This window comes from Lytechinus pictus, chromosome 10, assembly GCF_037042905.1.
Source record: "Lytechinus pictus isolate F3 Inbred chromosome 10, Lp3.0, whole genome shotgun sequence".
Lineage (NCBI taxonomy): Eukaryota > Metazoa > Echinodermata > Echinoidea > Temnopleuroida > Toxopneustidae > Lytechinus > Lytechinus pictus.
Window position 1 is genome coordinate 3,517,145 of NC_087254.1, and position 22,689 is coordinate 3,539,833.

Genomic DNA, 22,689 nt, shown 5'->3' on the forward strand with positions numbered 1-22,689 from the left:
TCTGAATGAGGTTATGGTGGATTCGGTGACACCAAACACGATAGCTCTCAGCTGGACAAATTTGCCAGACAACATAAATTATGAGATAACCTACACTGCACCAGATGGAACACAACGAATGGTTTCGTCTGGCACCAGCCCCAACATCATCCTTACTGGACTTACTCCTGACACTCAGTATGACATCTCAGTACGTTCAACATCTAACCAAGGACAGCAATCAGCCGTTGGTACCACTACCGCTACTACAGGTAAATATTCCATAAATAATAGTTATTAAATCCATAGGAAAAACTCACTGAAAATGCATTCAAGAAAAAATTTCATCTAGTATGATTAGTATGATTCATCCACTATCAACTCTGAAACACATAATGCATGGTCCATCTGTCACATGACATCCGCTGTCACATGACATGACATCCGCTTATGAGTGAGTGACAGAGTTGCGGTGTTGCGGGAATGCGGGAATATCACTCCCATCTTGACTTTGCTGCACTGGCTCCCTATCAAAAATCAGATTATCTTTAAGATTTTGTTGCTTGCTTTTCATAGTATTTTTGGATCAGCACCACAATACAGACTTTCATTTATCACTAAGTACAGACCAAGCAGGTCTTTGTGCTTTTAATTGAACTCTTAGCTCTTTATGCGCCTTGAGCACTCTACAGAGTGGATTGGGCGCTTTATAAGTAACATTATTATTATTATCATTATCATTATTATTTTCGAACCCCTTATGTCCGTATGTGTGTACTGACATCTGCAACTCATATATTTGTGTCATGACTTTTCCATCCAATCAGAGACATACTGTATACTCCGCAACGCACTGTGCACAGGGATCTCCGTTAGAGTATACAGCTTCTTTTTACGCTTGCTCATTCTCCTGAAGACAACAAGAATACATTTGTAAAAATATTGAGTTTAGGTGGTTCTTTTCAGGACCAACACATGCCCACTCAAGAATACATGATTTACTATGAAACTGCTGCCCCCTTTCTGCTTCACCATGGAAACCTTCAGAAGTTACAGATACAGTATGTATGCTAATGCATCTTGGTGATGTTGTTTTTTGCAGTTCCAACACAAGTTTCAATAACTGAAACAACTCCAAATTCAATCAGCGCAGGTTGGACAGAGATAACAAATGCCTTGACATACCGCATAGACTTTGTCAGTGCTGATGGCCTCCACACTGGATCTATCAATTCACCTGTACCGCCGGCAGTTATTGATAGTCTGCAACCAGGTACAACGTACACAATAACTGTTCTTGGTACTACAGTGGACGGACAGACCATCCCAATTGGTTCAGCTTCTGCTACAACAGGTTTGTATGTTTAGTTTGTCTGCATATCGGAGAAAGATTGTAAATAGCTGTTATGAATATTTCGACCTTCCCATATTTGCAGTACTACTTGAATGTATTAATCATGTTATTGATATCTGTATTCTTTGTCCTTATCACTTTAAATATATATTTTTAATTTCAATTCAGGTCTTCTTTTCTATCTGCATAAGAGGAACATATAATAAAATACATGAGGAAGAAAGAATACATAACATCAAATACATATAAGTTTACAAAAAAAAACATTAAGAGGGAAGCAGCCAAGGAGAAAAGTTCCTTATAATACATCCGACCCAGATTACTTTAAAAAGAACAATTATTGACAATATCAATAGATAGAAAATATATTAAGAAATCAGAAAACATTAAAAAGACATAAAGACACAAGTGGTATGATTTAAATTATATATCAAAAAATATTTACAAACGGGCTTATCATCATTAAGATATTTCAAAAGTTATGTTTGAAAATAAATAAATCTAAATCCAAAAAAATATTAAATGAACAAGACGTTTTGAAATTAACCGGCAAAGAAAAAAAAAAGTACAGGGCCTCATAAGAAAATAGATTGATGCGAAAGGCAGGTTCTTATTTTCGGAAATATCATACTGGAAGTGAAAAGTTGAAGGAAATTTCTTCTCTTTTAAAAATATTAAAAGAAAGCTTTTGATTAAAGAAAAAAAAAATGCTTTTTCATTCTTTCAGAAGATATACATGATGTTTCTAGAGTGTTTTGTCTTCAGTTTGTTTAAGTCCTTACAATTATCTGTCGTTCCAGGTATTGGCACATCAGTTAATTTGGGCCCAGTTACATCAAGCACAATTGCCCTGGACTGGACCCCTATCCCCAATACCAATACTTATCAGGTAATTTACACTGGACCAGATGGGCAAGCGCTGCAAGATTTTCCGACCACCCCTGACACCATCCTTACTGGACTAAATCCTGTATCTCAGTATGACATCACAGTGAGGGCTATTACTAACAGTGGACAACTGGTAGATGTTGGCACTACAACTGCCACTACAGGTGCACTTTTTATTTATATCTGAATGAATTCTTGAGATAATCCAAATGTATACATGTATATCTGCCAGATATATACAGTAAATTTCATGAATTTGATTAAATTAGAAATATGAAATATAGAAAAAGCTCTCATTAATTGGCTACTTGCTCCCCCTGCACCTGTAAAAGCCTTGTCTGAAAAATCCCAGTTAGAATAGTTTTAATATAATATTCTTTTTCTAAGGGTCTTGGTTTTCAGCTCAAGATTTTCAAAATAGTCTTTAAATATTGCTGTTGCTATAGGTATTGACACTTCAGTTACTGTGGGTGCTGTTACACCAAACACCGTAGACATAAGCTGGACACCTGTCCCTGGTACCAATATCTATCAGATAATATACACTGGACCAGACGGGCAACAGCAACTGGGGCAGGTTCTTCATCCCACCACTGATTTCACCCTTACTGGACTTACTCCTGCATCTCAATATGATATCACTGTAAGGGCATTTAACACTGATACTGGACAACAGACAGATATTGACACTGCTACTGCAACTACAGGTACACATAATATCTTACAGTTTCACGTATTGGTCTCAATGACCCCCCCAAAAAACATTATACTTAAAGTTAATTTTTTTTTTATACTAATCATGCAATTATGGTTTTTGCAAAAGCATTAGCTTTCAGCATTTTATATACGTTATGTACAGCAACATATATATATATATATATATATATATATATATTATATGCATATACATATATATATATATATATATATATATATATGCAGCAATGGAGATACACACCTGAAAGTTGACCCTGAGTCAACCGACTTTTACTCAGAGTCATGTTCAGGACTTATAATTTTTTCGAGCTCAGAGAGTGTACTGCGGGCGGCAACGGAGTGCTATATCACGATTGCAGTTTCTTTCAGTTGATTTTTCTAACATGTTGTCTGTTTTCTTGATAACTAATCAACTGGTTTGAGTTATTGCTTGGTTATTCATCTCTATTTGCGTTTCCTGTATTAATTATAATGCCTTAATAACAAAATAATGAGTCTAGATTTGTCATTGTAATGTTCCACGCAGAGCGATTAATGTGGGGTTGTGGTCGCTTATTAGAACAGCCACTATACGTACGTACATAGACCTACTGCGTACTCTGCGGAGCGAGAGCCGATTTTGAGTAGTTGTGTAGTCTTATTCCAAGAATAAATAAATAAGTAAAATAATAATTATAACAATGCTCTAAAATTGTTTGGTTTTGTTTTTGTTGTTCAAACTGTGGTGTGATATTATGGTTCGAGGCTTATTTTCCAAGATTCGTCAATTTTGACATCCAATAAAGTGTACTGACAGTGGCGTAGGCCTACTTCTGGTAGGGTTTGTGTCTTTGTGGGGCGCGCTGCTGAAAATCCACAAATAGAGTCATAACAACTTCAGGTAAGATGAATACCACCATTATTGCCCTCAAGTCAGCAAACTAAAACATATCATCACTTTGAGTCGATTTTAATGAGGGATATCTTACTTTAGATACTTTATATATTTTAGGTCAGTTTCACGCTAAAGTAAGATACCAACTGCTCCACCCCCCACCCCCCCCCAAAAAAAAAAACTATTATAATAAGATATGGACAGGATATGGGAAGAACGTAATGTTATCTATTCCTGAAAATCCACAAAGAGATCGAGTCATAACAACTTCAGGTAAGATGAATACCACCATTATTGACCTCAAGTCAGCTAAGTAAAATATATCATCACTTTGAGTCGATTATATTAAGGGATATACATGTAAGGTAATGTTATCTATTCCTGAAAATCCACAAATAGAGTCATAACAACTTCAGGTAAGATGAATACCACCATTATTGACCTCAAGTCAGCAAACTAAAACATATATTCTCTTTGAGTTGATCACATTAAGGGATATAAGGTAATGTTATCTAGACCTGAAAATCCACAAAGAGAGTCATAACAACACACAGTCCCATTCGCACGAAATCGCGTGGGCATTGCTGCGTTAAGTCTCCATGCTGCAGAACTACTGGCGAGGAATGTGTGTCTTTAAATATCAACTCCCCCCCCCAAATAAAAAATGAATAAATAAATAAATGAATAAATGGGGAAAAATAGTATGAGTAGGTATGATACGTGGATGTCGGACATGCCGGGATAAATTAAATGTCTCTAGACAATGTACACACATGAAAACCATAAAGTGACCCAAAACTTCAAGTAAAGTTGATACTACCCACAAAACCCTCAAGTCATCTATAAAAAAACATGTCATCACTTTTAGTCAGTTACATGAAGGAATATAATCACACGACTGAGGTTGTTTTATTAACAGTTTTATGCAAAATCATGATATCAATTCCCCCCCCCCCCCCCGCTGGAAAAAAAAGTCATAGACAGGGTATGGGATGAGGTAATGTTATCTTAACATGAAAATCCATGAAGTGAGGCATAACAACATCAAGTTAAGTGAATACTACAGACAGTGACCTCCAGTCTCCGTACAAAAACATTCCATCACTTTTAGTCCATTATATCAAGAAATATAATCATAATACTGAGTATTATGCTATATTGATATATCAACTGCACCCCCCCCCAAAAAAAAAATAAATAAAAATTGAGACATGGACAGGATCTATGATATGTTACGTATACATCGAAATCAAGTCGATCTACCTTTGTTTTCATTTTTATTGTTAATTCAAATATCAACCCCCCCAACTGCAGCCCTGGAAACCCTACTAATCTAGGCCTCAGTACACTTAATTGGATGTAATCCAAATTGAATTGAATGAACAAATATTTTGGTGATTAATCTTGGAACCATATTATTCAACTACAAAACAAAACAAAAAAATCAAAATTTTACTCTTTTTTTGTATAGTTATTTATTCGTTCCTGGAATAAGACTACACTATTTCACAAAATCAGCTCTTGCTCCGCAGAACACACAGAAGGTCTATGAATGTACGTAGTGGCTGTTCTAATAAGCGATCACACCCCCCAACTGTGTTTCCCATCGTGAAAGCACTCCATTGCCGCCCGTAGTACACTCTCCGAGCTCAAAAAAATTTCTAAGTTCTGAACATGACCCTGAGTAAATTGACTTCAAGTCGGTTGACTCAGGGTCAACTTTCAGGTGTGTATCTCCATTGCTGCATATATATATATATATATATATATATATATAATATTTAAATAAAAGAGTTGCCAAAGCTGTTGTACATGTATAACTTTACACATTTATATATATATATATATATATATATATATATATATAAAGAATGTACACATCAGAAATTGTCAATTTAATGAAAACACCCACATATCCTTTACAAAAATCTATATAATACGTGCTTATTTTCTGATAGATTATTTCCTCTCATATGATCTATCATTTTTATATGTTTCCACTTGGATGGTCAGACGTTATTTTTGTTGTGATGTGAAATTTACTGTTTGTACTGAAGAGAAGCATAAATGCAATAACGAAGAGTACATGTTGCTGTCTTTTTAAATGTTATTTTTATGTCTAAAGATTATCAATCAAAGAATCATCTGATCAAAGCCAAGCTGAGAGACACTGATGGACTGACTTGGCAAAGTACAGATTTACCCCGCTCCTCGAGTTGCATATCAACGGGGTAAATAAACGGGGTATCATCGGGGTAAATCTGTACTTTGCCAAGTCAGTATATCAGTTTCTCTCAGCTTCGCGTTGATCAGATGATTCTTTGATTTTGTTTTGGTTTCCTCTGCTTATACCTATACATGTATATGTGTAGGGTATTAAATGTCAACCAGGTTATAATTTGAAATGTTTTGGATTTGTTTGTTCAGTAATGGATAATAAGAGCTTATGCACATTGCCTTCTCTCACAGATACACTGCTTAATCTTGTCACCAGTGCTCAAAACATCCAAACGACAAGCTTCGACATCATGTGGGAAGACAGACCCGAATTCACCTATACTAGCTACATTGCAGCAGTCAGTGAAGTAGGGGGTACTTTTTCAGTACAACTTCCAGCCACTGCGAATCGTGATGGTAGAAATATAGTGGTTACTGCTATGGGCCTTACACCCGGCACAGAATACGATGTTAACATCCAAGGTGTGACCAGTACTGGAGTGCGTGAGGATCAAGGCAATTTAGATGTTTTCACAAGTAAGATGATGGCTTTATACACCTTTTTTCAAAGATATAAGCAGTTGCTGAATAGGCCTCAATGATAAGTTCACAGTTAAACACATCTTTAGGTGAAAAGAGCTACCAATAATGGTTTGCCTCTAAATCTATTCTTTATGCAGTCATGAGAATATTACAGGGTGGAGAAATTGAAGTAATTTTCTTCTAGAAAATTCCATTTTAGAAGAATGTAAGAGTTATTCTCCTGGATGAGAAATAGAAGCAATTGAAACCATCTGTCACTGGGATTATACCCCCCCTTGCTGTCCATGTCCTTATACTCAACACATACATGCCTTTATGTCATGAGTGGGGATCACGTGGGGGGGGGGGGGTGTTTGTGGGTTCTATGGTTGCAAAGGGCTTGAAAATTTCCAGAAATTTTGGAAAATTTCCATGGAAAGTTTCAGGAATTTTTAGCTGCTGGGAATTTGGGGAATTTTCAGGAATTTTCATTTTTTCACAAAAACTGGTCAATGGAACATGGAACCGACCATGTTTACTAATTGATTTCTGAGATAGCCCCCTCCACCCCACGTACCTCCTTCCAAAAAAGGGGTGGGAAGAAAGAAAAATGGCAGTTTTGACTGCATTATGCAATTTCATATAGCAGCCTTTCTGGCTTTGAAAACAACCAGGATTAGTAATTTTCCACAAAGGGAGAAAAAAAATCATGCACTTACTTTGTTGACCTCAAATTAGCTTTGACCTTGATTGAGAAAATGTCTCATATCTGTTTCATTTAATTTGATCTAGTATTTTGGAAAAAAATGAACAAAATATTAATTCCTAACAGGATGAATTGAATAAAATAACCTTTGACCTTGAATCAGCAGTCTGTAATTATACTCGTCAAATTAATGCCACAAACATCACCAAGTTCTCACTTCTGCTATGCAGAAATAAATGAGACAAGATAATGTTAATAGAATAATAATAATAATAATAATGGTAATGCAACAATAATTAATAAAGATTCTCATCATTTGCAACAAGATCAGAATATCAAATAGGCCTCATATTTCCCTTGTGTAAAGCATGTGTAGTGTACTGCCATCATACATTGCATTCAGCCAGTAATAGAGTAGATCAACTTTGACATGGAATTCATTAAAATTCTGCCCTTTTTAGCATAATATTTGGCTTGGTGCTTGCTGAGAAAGCACAATCAAGCATCATCTGCCAGGGTACTCCTTTGAATTCTTGTATACAAAAATAATTGTGTTACTTTTTTCAAATTCCCAAAATTTCTTGAAAATTTCCGAAAATTTCTAAAATTCCCACAAAATTCCCGTATGTCACCATGGAAAATTTCCACTGCGAAAATACCCGGGAATTTTGGAACCCTAGTGGGGTACCCCTCGAATTTCAAATTTTGTACTGCAGCCTATGGGAAAGGGTCGATTCCCCCCTCTAGGAATAAAAGTCCTTCGAAATTGCTTTGCATGCTGCTTATTTTCTGTTAATATAAAACAGACTTTGAATGTGTCACCGTATCAGCCCTAGATACTATAATGGTTATGTCTCTACCTCATTTGACCACAGGACCAAATCCACCTATCAATGGTCGCTTCACCGAGATTACTGGAATGACAGTACTACTTGAGTGGAATCCACCCGCTGATGGGAGAATAGATGGGTATATAGTGATACATGGTGCAGAAACCCAGGATCCAACTACTTTGGCACAGGTAAGGACACTCACATGGACGTTGGATAAAACTGCTTTCACCAGCTTGGCATTTGTTACAGATCTTATGCACTACCCTACATTTTGACCTCATATTTTCTGATATAGCTCAATTTACTCTTGTGATTTCATTCTTGAACATTTGAAGATAAATAAATTCTTCATCAATCAATCAAGGAATCTTGATAGTTCAAGTGAATTTCCTATAACTGAAATCAACTTTTGACAAAAAATAGTCCACTTTGTATTCAGGTGTGTGTTACCTTAAATGATGGGAATATAAATGAGAATCTGATTTGACACCCAAATACAAGTTGTGTGTAAAGTCATTCATAATTTCCAAACAGCATTATGAAACACCACCTGGTTAATGAGATAAACAAATCATTTGCAGGTCAGATAGGATTCATAAAGATTTTTTCTAATTACATGTACATTCAAACAGGCTATTATCCCAGTTGGTCAGACGGCGTACGCCATCTCAGGACTCAATCCTATCATACCCTCTACCATAGGACTGGTATCATATCGGAATTCAACTGATACATTTAGTGATTTTGCCGAGCTACTTCAGCAACAAAATTCTAACTTTGAAATAAATAGAGGTGAGTCCCAAGATACCGAGCCATCCTTGTTTTCCCAGTTACCATGGTTACCTTTATTCAAGATAGTCAGTGATTTACAATCTGCCATTTATATAATAATGGAATTCAGTTTCTCTTCTTCATTTTGATACCAAGTGTGATCTGAATAGTTCCTGCATAGATGATTAAGAAGAGTTTCAAAATTCAGCATTAACACAGAGTTGCGCTTAAGAATTGGTTGAGATTTAAGAATGCGATGACTTCGATTAATAAAGGGACGTATACTTTGCTAAGTTGCCTTTGATCATCTCTACATGAGAGTGGATTTTGATTCACATGTGAGTTTCTGCGAAATTTATTTCTGACATGCCTCAGAATTTGTTGTTAGTATTCGGCAATGCATGAACAATGCACTGAGTATTAGGTATAAAATTCAAAGATGAGATTTCATACTTGCTATTTAATGTTTAATTTATGATAAAACATATTTAAATATTGTGATATCTAGCTTTAAGAATAGGTTTTCTCTTTGTTGGATACACTGTGTACAGTGTTAAAAGCTTGCTTTTATCTATGTCTCATCTTATTTCTCTGAGTCAAATTAAGTCTTAAATATTTATAGACTGATTGTCCTTCTGTCTTACTGTATACTTCTCATTCATTTCCAATTTCATATTGTGCAATATTGCAAGGTTTTTTTTTTGTTTGTGAAACAAATGTCATATGATAGATATAAAAAATGAAGAAAAAAAAAGACGAATATGATTGCTCCCCATGAAATTTCCGATTCGTTTGGGCATCCCTGAAATATGCCTTGGTGCATGTTACCCATGTCTTTCTAGATACACTGCTATTTCTACCAATGACAGATTACAACCTTTTTAAAAATTCTTCGTGCAGGTGGATAATCAATGCACAAGTAGACCGTGTAGGAATGATGGACAGTGTTTTGGTGTATCAGAAAGCATATTCTGATGTGATTGCATCAGTGGTGTCTTTCTAGATATGCCAATATTGCGAACAACTAATTTACTTTTTCCATTCTCCTTACAGGTGATAACCAATGCGCAAGTAGACCATGTAGGAATGATGGACAGTGTTTTGGTGTATCAGGAGGCAGATTCAGATGTGAATGCATCAATGGTTTCAGTGGTACTACCTGTGAAGTAAACACGGGTAATAATAATAATCTTATTATTCTCAAATTTATGTGTGTGTCAGTAGGGAATAACTGAAATACATTTTCTTTGATATGGATAAAGCATGTTCCCTGGAAATAATCGATTGCAAGTTTTTATAGTGGTCATCTGGTTGGCTACACATGCATTTATAATTGCCTCCGTAATAAACAAAAATATTTAGATTGATATTCGATGACTGAAGATTAAATTATTATTATTTATTTATTATATCTTATTTTAAAAAGCATATTAATGCATAATTCATTGCTTATTAAAATTTGATTAGGGGTTTTGGGAAATTAATTCCCATCTCGTTGAAACCTCTGCTTAAAATGGCATCGAGAAAGTGGAGTATATCATTACCAAAGAACGTAATAACCCGTTAAGCGTAAATTTGTTCATAACTTAGGAACGGCTTTATGAAAATTAAATTAACGCTTGACGGAGCGTAAACTTTTCCAATTGACACTGTAGAGGAGAATTATAGCATGGAATGTTTCACAAAGACTTGAATTTAACATAAAGTCATTCTTAAATCCTGTTGGGTGTTTCATGAAAGTTGTCAGCACTGACTAAATTGTCAGTGCTGACAATTTCAGTGAAATACTTGGTTTTGATTGGCTGAAAGGCACTGGCCTCTGACTGTCACTATGGTAACAGTCGGAGAAAGACATCTTGTCAGTCCTGACAACTGTCATGAAACGGTCCCCTGATGCGCACACGATATGTAACACGCAACCTAATTGATTAATACCAGTAGCTTGCATCTCCTTTAGCATGATTTGACTAATGCTGTGATGAATACTGCTTGCAACTGGGAATTTAGGTGCGACACTTAACTCTTTGTGAAACAACGCCCTGATAATAATTAATGTTCTTTATGTTTATTCCCTTCTAGATGAATGTAGCAGCTTTCCTTGTCTAAATGGAGGAACCTGTACTGATCTTCAAAATGGTTATATATGTCGCTGCCTTGCAGGAATAACTGGCACAAACTGTGAGATAAGTATGTAAACATGAATATTTTTTTCAACTGTTGCTTTATTAAAGTGTGAGTTGTAATGTGGTATATTTCTTTAATTCCTGTTGGAGGTAGTTTGATTGATGTTCAGAAAACTGTTTACTGTGGGGATTATTTTATAAGTATGAAGATCAAGAGGTTGAATCTGGCGCCAATATTCATATACTTGAATTATATGCACTGTATATGCTTAAACAACCACAATAATGCTGAAATCAAGGTTATATGGCCAACTTCTATTATTTTTAACTTTTTATTTAGTTGTTTTGAAAAAGGTGAATAGTGATAAGCACTGGGTTAAGACACTGGATTGAAATTATTGGGTACTGCTTCTGGAGTCTGGATCTATCGAATAGTTCTTTAATTACATGTAATTGAATATTAATTTAAAATCAAATCATTTTAGAAAAGGTAATTATGGTTTAATCATGAACGATGCAATTCACCAAGACCCAAAGTATTTTGAAGTTTTTCCAGCATACTCTTCTTTTATGTTTAACTATCAATATTCACTTTTGATTTCCCTATACGGATTTTTTCTTCATTCTCAGGACCCCAGCCATGTGCAAACAATCCTTGTTTAAATGGTGCGACCTGTGTGGAAGTATTTACAACCTTTACATGCTCTTGTCTTGCTGGCTTTACTGGCACGTTGTGTGAAACAAGTAAGTCATACATGTTTACAATACTCCTCTAAAATAATCATGGAATAGGGTTATAACCATTAAAAAACTACAAACGCTTGAACAGCCCTAAATTCAAATGTTATGACAATAACCATGATTTGCGATTTGATACACCCTTTCCTCGTCATACAAACCATTGGCAGTCTGGACATAATGATTGATTCCTGTTTTTTTTTCTTTAATCATTGTCTTTATTTTGAATTTGTTTAAGTTTGAGGCCCTTTTTTTTTTATTGTTTGAAAGTGTCTTACTTATTCCTATGGGGTGAGGTTTCACAAAATTATGTGATTGTTGACTAACAAATGTAATTGAATTACATCTTTGCTATTCCCAGAGAATAGAACCTAATTGCGTTATCTGGAAGAGCCGTGGTGTAGTGGTTCTGACTCTCGCCTTGTAAACAGAGGGTCGTGTTCTCGAATCCCATCGCGGTCTAGCGTCCTTTGGCAAGGCGTTAATCCACACTTTGCCACTCTCGACCCAGGTGCTAAATGGGTACCCGGTAGGATGCGAAATAATGGTACGTTTGAATATGCCAGCGCCATAATGAGGCTGCGATGAATGCAAGAAATGCTCCCCAGGGAGTGGAAATTGTGCACTTTTCGTGCGGGATTGAAATGAATCCAATGACCGGGGTAATAATATGCTGTAACGCGCTTTGAGCCATTCTGGGAAAAGCGCTATATAAAAATTGGCTATTATTATTATTATTATCTGCCTGATTACTCAAATATTTTGATGGTTTCAATTTTATTCATCGTATTTATATATAGTCATGATGCGCAAAGTGTACCAGGTGCTTTTAAGTTTTATAACCAATGCAACGTGGTATGGTATAGCTATATCAAAGAATAATAAAGGACCAGTACCAAGTTTGCTTCCGGTGAAGCCACTTGCCTGTATTCTGAAGTTGGGTTTGATTTAAATAAAATCTTGTCTAAAGTTGGGGTTTAACTTTCGAAAGCCAATTGTGACAAATCTCTAACATTGGTGGTTCAATTCACCAGCTCACTTGACTTTTGAATCATTCTTAACTGTCTAGGTAGGATTTATAAGATAGTTGTCATCGCCATAAGAAAATTAGGAAAGACCACAGTATTACAAAAGAAATTTACATCGTACATTGACACAGGGTTAGACCATGTTCTACGTTAAACCCAACTTTAAAATACGGGTCAATAAGACTAAAGCTTAAGCACTGGTTATTAGTCTCCTGTATCATTCTTTGTTTATATTGATATCTTGATTTATAATGACTATATACATGTATATCATATATAAAAAAACCTGTTATCATCCTTGACCAATCATAACCATGACATTGTTTTGTTCAAACATTATGATTACCGGGATTATTTATTGCATTGTCATAATCCAATTGCATTGTTGGTGACTCCACGATAGGGATTTTTATACTGTGAATGTAGAAATTGGTGAAATGCAAAAAAATAAATATTAAATAAAAACTTACTTCACAGATATCAATGACTGTGCACCAGTCAACCCCTGTCTCAATGGTGGCACCTGTGTAGATGCAGTCAACAGTTTCATGTGTATATGCCAAACTGGTTTCTCGGGCATTGACTGTGAAATAGGTAATACAACAATTTAGTATATTTATGAATATAACAAACTATTATTTCAAAGTATGAAATCATGAGGTTATTTATGGAAAAATTTAAAAGGTATTTCACATCACTGACAGTTCTTTTTCAGAGAATGAAAAGTCATGGTCATATACTTGTTTGAAATTACATTTGTGTATTAATTTATTTGGATCAGTAGTAATTGGCACTAAATTTAAGATTTTTCTACCTCGGACAAAGACACAAAAAATGAATGATTTGTATTGGCATATAGAAAGAAATAGGATCTTTGAGATTGTTTATGTGTATGTGCATGGTTGCGAGTGTGCATTTAAGTGTGCACGGATGCACGCCATAATGCCCTGCTTCATTAACCCAAATACTCCGGGGGGAGGCATTATGGCCCCCTGTCAAATTTTTGTCGGTACGTCCTAACGCCTAATTACTTAAAAACAAAATTTCATGATCTTTTCGCACATTTTGATACCAAATTTATGGCAATCGAACTTACCGCTTGGGTGTAAGATTATGTTTACCAAACACATGTCACGGAAATTTCGCTATTTCTCTATATGACTATGTATATTACCCTTTATAGACAAAATCAGGAGCTTTTCCAATTTATGTTAACACTTTCGTAGTACCATCATTTCAAATAGTGTAAAAAATTACCACACCCAACCTCACACACCCAAACACACCCCACCCACATCCACACACATGCACACCCCACACATACGCATCTGAAAACGCTTGGTGTAAAACAAGAGATACATAAGAAAATTGCAAAAAAAAAAACCAATACAATACATAAAAAATGATTACCACAACCTTTTTTCTTGAAAGAGTTGATAAATAAATTAGCATGAATTAATTAATTTTAGAAACAGGACTTCCGTAAATTTAGCTATACAACTTTGTTAGATTACATAATTCTTGACCCTTTTGCAAAATTTTGAGGCAATCGGGCGACCCATGAACAAGATCTCGGGAGGGGGGGGGGGGCATAATGGCCCTTACCTGTAATAACAAGCTTTGAAATACCCTGGGAGTATGAGAGTTAAGAGATTAGCCTTTCAATGTTCAATTCCCACATTTGAAAGCAGATAGATTATTTTAGTTTGGTTTCTTTTCATTTGGCAGGGTAATTACTTGATATTGGGATAATATGTAAATGAATAAACAATGAATTAATGTCTGATTACAAATGGAATGAGTGATTTACACAAATTTATAAAATGCATGTATTTGATATGCATACATGTATCGATATAATATATTATAGATATAGATGAATGCAATCCTGATCCATGTCAGAACGGTGTGTGTTTTACAATTGGACCGGGATCCCCATTCACATGCAATTGTAATCAAGGCTTCACTGGGCAGAATTGTGAGACTGGTAAGCTTCATATGTTCTACATGTACTTTCTATTTGTTTTGTACAGAAGCAGTTCAAGCTTGTGAGAAAATAGTATCATGACAGCTTCAAAGTATTACATATTAAGATTTAGAGTATTCCAATAGTTCTTGATGAGTTTATCACACATTTAAAGTCAAAAGTAAGTATTGGTAACATAAGAATCGCAACAAGAGTGATCGCTCACTAAATTCTGTTCCACTGTTGACTGAGAGTGAATACAAATGAGATAAAAGGAAATAAAAACCCAAGGAGAGATTCAATCTTATTGGAACAATAAAAAAAGATATTAATCAAAATCTGTTATAGAATGAAAATGATATTAATATGTTAAACTATTTAAATATAACACTTATATTAAAAGAAATCAATCTCTAAGTGCTTTGCACAAAACAGGTAGGTACAAATAATTATGGCATAACATAAACATATGAGTCCACAATATATCAATGTTCAATAAAAGTTTATTTCATTGAGAAGAGGTGACATTTAAGTCGATCTTGAATGATTCAACTGTGGTCTTGGTTTGGATGTGCGGTAGTAAAGCATTCCAAAGTGTAGGTGCAGTGAAGGCAAATGTCCTAGAACCATAGTGCTTGGTACGTGCAGATGAGATCCGGAGGAGTAGGTGATTTTGTGAATGAAGGGTGCGCGGAGGGTGATACCAATGAAGTAGCTCTGAAATGTATGATGGTGCAAAGTCATGTTGAGCCTTGTAAGTGATGAGAAGTGTCTTGAATTATATTCGTTTATCAACCTGGGGTGGTATTCTGGAACACTGTCATAACTTTTGTCATAACTTTTTTCATTTCTGTCTGAGATGTGACAGAGCTATGATTGTCACAAATCGGTATTCTGAACATTGTCTTTTTAATCCAGTCAATCTAGCCAGAAGTGGGGGGGGGGGTAACCCACCACTAAATGCAACACGAGATATTCCACTGAACTGTTTTTGAGGAAGGTCCCCTAAGCAACATACTAAAAGTCCCCAAAAATCCAAGCAGTGGAAATTTATGAAATTTGCATATTATGCATATTAGCCATAAAAATTTAGAAAAAGAAGGGAAATAATCCAAAGATTACAAAGTAAGTGTCCAATACAATTTAATATAGATGAAAATTCATGAAAAATAACAGAATTCAAATTTTTTTAATTAAAAGTTAAAAAACTCATATTATGCAAATAAGCATCCTTATATGGAAAAAATGTCAAGATATTGTGATTTTTCTCATATAGACTGCTTGAAAACATTTCATTAATGTTGACATTGATATGCTACTATCACTAAGCATGATAATTCATCCCAATGCCTGAAAATTAATTTGCATATTATGCAAATTAGCCATTAAAGATAGAAAATAAGGAAAGTAATCTAAAGATTACAAATTAAATGTCCACAGCAAGTAATTTGAACAAAAGTTCATGATGAATAAATAAGTTCATTTTCTTTATTTACAAAAGCTAGCTAATCTGCCTCATTTGCATATTATTAAAATAAGTATACTTATATGGAAAATGTCAAGAAATTTTGATTTTTCTTACTTTGACTGCAGTGAAAACATTTCAGTTTTTCAAATTGATATGCTATCACTAAGCATCAAAATTTATCGTAATATAATTTATATTCAAGGAAAAATACTGGAAATATGTTCTTCGCTTCCTAAAGCCACGTTGTTAGTCTGATAAGATGATGGGATTGGCAAGAGCAAACCACAGTATTTGAAATTGGTGTGTAGTTTGTTAGAGCTGACAACCCTTTATTATATGGATGGGAATGAATTAGACTTTCTTGAAATTTCACCGTATAAAGGGAGGCCAGGAAAAGCAAACGTATGGCAGGTAAGATCTGATGAGCAGTCTCATTAAGAAGTGTATCAGAGATTCCCTCTGGCCTAGTAGCTTCATGCAAGTTGTTTTCTTTAACAATTTCTTCTGTGGTTTGGCTACACCTGCTTGACTAAACAACATGTTATCTGGCCATGTCTGGGTCAGGACTGGGTCCCAGGACTTGTAGAGCAGCGTCATCATCATCATGAGCAGTGATGGATCAGTGATGAATAATAAGACTAAAAATATTTTGCCTTCCCTTAACAATGCTATTCCAATGTAGTCATAGCACATTATATTAAGGGCTCCCAACATGCAAATTGCTACAGCCTGGATCATTGTCAATCCGGTCAACAAATTATGTATTATAGGCTTGTCTACAAACCCTCTTATAGTCCTCTTTAATGCATTGTAGCAATTCTGAGCTTTACCTTACTGATGATTTGGGAGCTCTAACACGCCCAATCCTTCCTAACCTTTGTCTAAAACTCTTGACATCTTCCGACACAACTTAAATAATAATAATAATATATGTGATTTGTAATGCGCCAAATCCACTCGGCAGAGTGCCCAAGGCGCAATGAAAGACGACAGAAAGAACGAAAGAGAAAAGTACAAATTTAATAGTAATAGATTCAGGAACAATTAAGAGTAAGAGGCATTGAATAGACAAGTCTTAAGGTAACGTTTAAATGTGTCAATGGACGTGCATTCACGGATTGTCAGGGGAATGTCATTCCAGAGAACAGGGCCAACGTGAGCAAAAGCCCGAACCCCCATGACTTAACGGATTTAGGAATAACTAGGGAACCAGAGTTGGATGAACGTAGGGACCTGACTGGAGTGTATTTGCTGATTAGATTAGTACTTATGTCCACTGTCTCATTGAGGCAACTTGTGTCGGAAGAAGACATGGATAACGGTGTGGTTCTTGTTAAAGTCCTCTTGATTGGCATTAAATCTCCTATGCTCGACTTGTCGGATTTCTGTACAGAGAGTTGTATGATTGTCCAAAGTACATCCGCATGAAATTTTCAAGCAGTCAATGAGAGAGAAATCACAATATATTGACATTTTTTCCATATAAGGATGCTTATTTGCATTTTAATGCAAATGAGGTCGACTTTTTTGCACTTTTGATATAAAAACATTGAATACAGTTATTCATCATGAATTTTTGCTCAAATTAAATTGTTTTGGACACTTAATTTGTAATCTTTGGGCTATTTTCCTTATTTTTTAAACTTTTTATGGCTAATTTGCACTGCTTGGATTTTTGGGGACTTTTAGTATGTTGTTTAGGAACCTTCCTGGACAGCATTGCAGTGGAATATCCTGTGTTGCAATTAGTGGTGGGTCAAACCCTATATTGACTGGACTACTAACCAACAGGAATACCTGGTAGCACGTGGGGCGTATCCTCAATACAGTAGCTGGCATCGCGTAACTGCGCGTATATTGGTCTGCTTAATTACAAAGAGAGACAGGTAGCTGTGAAGGATTTTTAGAAAAAAGGGAAAACATAAAAAAAAGAGGAGGAAGTGACATGTAGGGCCTTACTAATTGTAGCATGAAAAAATATTTTTGAAAAAAAAATGGATGATGAGTGAAATTAATACCACAATATTATCTGAATAATATCATTGCATGCTTGACATTTAGTCGGCAGGGTATCGGGATATTTGTTACCTAAAAGATATGACGACATTTATGACTGCTAGACCCTATCATAAATTATATCATATTAGTCAAGTAGAACCCCAACTTAACCGTCAAGTTTGGTATGACTGCATTTTTTTTGCTGGAAGTTGTAGTATGGGGTGTCTACTTCAAGAGTCTGATGGGTGCCACCTGGGCACCTTTGGGCATTTTTTTAAATTGACATCATAGGCAGCCACGCCCACTTTTTCACATACCTCTTAAATATGAATTTCATATTTTAAGAAATGCCCAAGGGTGCCCAGGTGGCACCCATCAGACTCTTGAAGTAGAATCCCCATACTAAAACTTCCAGCAAAAAAAAAAAAAAAACGCAGTCATACCCAATAATTTTAATCATATCTACCTGACTATATCTTTTGCTTGTATTTGAGATTATTTGCATTTAGGAACTGCTTATTTTGGTGCATGCTAAAGAGAAGAGACACAATTTAGGACAATTTTATGACAAAAGTTATGACATCTACCACAATATGGATTTTGTTATATCTCTGAGAAAAGAAAAATATGGAGAAAAGACTACCGCCCCAGGAGCTAATGTGGAGATTGTGCAGACTGGATGATGTAGGTGCTGTACATCTGGTGCGTGTAGTCGATACCTGCTGGGATATTCTGAATTCTCTGTAGCCGGGAAAATAAAGGAGTTTGAAAAGCCTTGAAAAATGTTCTGCAGGGATCCTCAAATGAGCAAAAATGCTTTAAAATGGCTGATATTGTGGACAACTTTCCCTTTGTTTTGTACACAAATTTTCAGATTTCCATTATTTGAAAGATAGTTTTGTAGATTTGAGGATCCCTATATAAAGTACATTAAGACTCTTCAGACTTCTATAAATCTCTTATTTTATAACCAATACTGCTAAAACTACTTTTATATTGATCATCTCATTTTACTCTTCTTAAATTAATTCTTGGATTTTAGTTTCATTTAAGACTACCCCACTGTATCCATACAATTGATTGATCACATATGCCTTGAATGTGACATAAAACCACAGTGTACACAGTAAACACAGCCACGAAGCGCAAAACATAAATGTTAAACGTCCTTTTAATGATAACTTACTTCAATGATATACTTATGATGAATTGATATGAAATGAAAAAAAACTTTGCCAGAGAAAATAAAAGACAAATATAAAAAGAATAATTCCACTATACAGTGCGTATAAAAAAAAGTTTACACTTAGAAAAAATCCTGTAAAATTATATATTTGTAATATCATGAAGATTTTTCTACATTCTAACATTGGTATAGATCCATTTAAGCAAATGACGATATAACTGTCAAAAAATATTTCCGCTTGAGTGAGCGCCACTTACTTCTGGAAAGTTAGTGAAAAATAATTTGCGCAGAACTTTGAAATAGTTATGCGAATAAAAGTAGACCTTAATCATGAAGAACACATAGAACTTAGCTAATAAATTGATTTAAAGATATCTTTTACCTTTTTAAACTTGTTTCCTTGCCCAAAACACTTTGAAGAGTGCATTGCGCCCCACCCCACTCCCCCACACATCGAGGCCATCGTGACGATATTTGCTTTATACTGAGCTGTGATTTACATGAAATGGCTTAGGCTTGATTTTCATTTTGTTAATCATTCTCAAGCTTGGGAAAAGTGTGGAGGAACAAGCATTAAATGAAAGATGAAATGTAAACCTACTTTAAATGATAAAAACCTAGTGAAAAAATGCTGCAGATGTCTGATATAAACTTTTGTTCAGATTCAGTAATGTCCTCAGATCCAGCTGGCACACAAAGGGTAAATGGTGTGCTTACTAAGTGTTGAAATTTCAATTCGGGTGGCAAAATTGTTACAAAAGGCTTGAATGTATCCGTTTTATTTCAATTGACTAAAAGTGCAAGGGAAATGTATGCGAAATGTTTCGCCGGGTAAGTTTGATTTCGCCCTTTCCCCTTGACACAGCGTGAAAACAAGCATTTTTGCGCAAACAGATTTCTGCGAGCTTTACAAAAATGAACAGTGCTCACCCAAGTGTAAAATTCTGTCAAAACGTTTACTTTCATTGGATAGATGAGACCCAATTCCAAGATTATATGTGAAAAAATTACCCACATGTTGTATATTTCTTAATTCCCAGGGCTTTTTCAAAGTGTAAACTTTTTTTTGATACGCACTGTATTATCTAGAGCGTATTTGAAGACCCCTTAGTCCAGTAGACTACATTCAATTCATGTAATATTCCACAGTGTGTGATGGTAGTCAAATGCATGAACAGTATATCAACTGTTTTACATTTTTTCAAAACAATGGGAAATTGATTATTTAAAAAGAAATAATATTTCTCCAGTAGATTTTGCATTTTTCTTGATGTTTGTAAGGTCATGCAAAATAATAATGCAACATATATTAGACATAATAGATAGATTCTTTGAAATTATATGCAGATGTTTTTTATCCATTGAAATAATACTGGTGCTTTCTTGACATTGATTCTATTCGCAACATTTATTCTTCCTTTAAATTACCTAGAAATTAATGAATGTCATTCGATGCCCTGTCTAAATGGCGGTACCTGTGTAGATGCTCTTTCTAGCTATGTGTGCAGATGTGTACTTGGTTTCACCGGAGTAAACTGCGAATCTCGTAAGTTGATCAGTGTTTTTAATTTCATATATAATTAGACCACTGGATCATTGCCATTTGATTCAGCCAGATTTGCTTTAATATCTCCATCAATACTTTGTTGAAATATCTAAAAAGGTTGATGATACTTAGGAAACAATAGAATTATTGCAGAGATTACTTTTGCTTTCTTTTCTGGTCAACTCCTAATCAATTTATTACGTATTTTCTCCTCCAAACCAGTTGATGTCCCTAGTGGATCACACCTTGTGATATAATTACACCCTAGAGTTTGAACATAACACCAAACTTTGTAAAAGTAATAAAAAGAGATGTTCAACTGAAACTAACACCCATGGGTTTTGAAGTAACACCACAAATGTAACACCTACATGTAAGTAAAATCACTGGTGGTGTCCTGTATGTACATCTAAATCAATCAACATTAAAACGTTTGCTGTGTATTTTTTCTTCTTCAAAAGAAACTAATGAGTGTTCCAGTCAACCTTGTCTCAATGGAGGAACTTGCGTGGATGGTGTAAACTCGTACGAGTGTAGATGTCCAATGGCCTTTGGTGGGATAAACTGTGAAACAGGTCAGAGCCAGACTTATATATCATAATATATTGAGTCGCGGTAAGCATTCTTGTTGAGCCATGTTTGAAGCCACCAGCAAAACTAGTTTATGCCTGTGAAACTGAACTTTTCTTTCAGAAAATTATTCTTCCCTGGTTTAATACAGACATACATGCCATACAAAGTGCAATTTGGGTGTTTGTAACGATTCCATTTTACTGCCACTTTTTGATGATATGATGAATACATGACTTGCTCTGTGTGAGTACAAAAAAGTATGGAGTCAAAATAAGTATTTTTTTTTCAGAATTGAAACTGACCAAACCTATCCCAGGTTTTTAGGCATACTTTAATACAGATTTGGTTCTCATATTTAACATATGGTCCACTGTGCCCCTTGAACTGAATTGTGAAATATTCAAGTGGAAAACCTTATTCATTTCCTGGTTTTTCTATAAAATGGCATTAAACATCAGAGAAACATAATTCATTTGGAATCTGTTGTGCCCCTTTAGCCACGGAAACTGTTTGCCCCAAGTAAATCATCGGTTTAAACTAAGATATGGCAGGTTCTGTGGTATAATATATTAGCAAATTGCTTCTGTATTTATTTATTGGTATCATTATGATGATCATTAGACTATTCAAAATATCATAAATTCAATAATCTAATAGCGTTATTGTATTAACACCTATTTAGAGATTTATCAGTATTTCCCTTGTAATATCCATCGTCATATGTCTCGCTATCATCACTTATTCCACGATTGGATCACTAATGCAAATATCAATGAATGCTTATCGGGACCATGCATGAATGATGCCACTTGCTTTGATCAGTTGGGGTTCTTCCAATGTCAGTGTCTTACAGGGTACGAGGGACCAACATGCGCTACGGGTAAGTCAGTCTCACAAGCCTTCATATGTATGTGGTTGAAAGGTGTTCAAATCCTGGGAAAAAGGCCAAAAGTCCATTCCCCCCCCAAAAAAAAAAAAAATAATTCTGTACTAATGCTTCAGGCATCATAGAAAAAGAAAATGCAAGCATGAATTGAAATGCAAGGCCATCAAATGCTCTGGGTAGCATGGAGATATATAAGATTGTGAAACCGAAAAAGAATAACAGTCTCTAAGTAACTATTACTCTAAGCATTATCTAACTTGTGCATTTATAGATTAACTCTCGGAACCTGAATGAATAATGGCTACGAAGCCCTCAT

At 35.2% G+C, this 22,689-nt stretch overlaps 1 protein-coding gene across 1 annotated transcript; it reads left to right on the forward strand.

Annotated features, from left to right (window-relative positions):
- The first annotated feature begins 2 nt into the window (after positions 1-2).
- LOC135155836 (tenascin-N-like) lies at positions 3-22,453 on the forward strand. The gene is made up of 14 exons (XM_064106113.1): positions 3-251; positions 1,082-1,333; positions 2,134-2,385; positions 2,668-2,928; positions 6,282-6,566; positions 8,133-8,278; positions 8,723-8,882; positions 9,915-10,037; positions 10,941-11,048; positions 11,615-11,728; positions 13,228-13,344; positions 14,621-14,737; positions 20,801-20,914; positions 21,376-22,453. Exons 1-14 carry the CDS (start codon positions 14-16, stop codon positions 21,513-21,515), a joined length of 2,427 nt encoding a protein of 808 aa, XP_063962183.1. The 5' UTR covers positions 3-13; the 3' UTR covers positions 21,516-22,453.
- Positions 22,454-22,689: the final 236 nt, after the last annotated feature.

Excerpts from the sequence above, each read along its gene's own strand:
- LOC135155836 (XM_064106113.1), top strand. The coding sequence starts at position 14 with ATGGTGGATTCGGTGACACCAAACACGATAGCTCTCAGCTGGACAAAT. Across the intron at positions 252-1,081 it reads TACCACTACCGCTACTACAG|TTCCAACACAAGTTTCAATA; the intron begins GTAAATATTCCA and ends TGTTTTTTGCAG. Across the intron at positions 8,883-9,914 it reads TAACTTTGAAATAAATAGAG|GTGATAACCAATGCGCAAGT; the intron begins GTGAGTCCCAAG and ends TTCTCCTTACAG.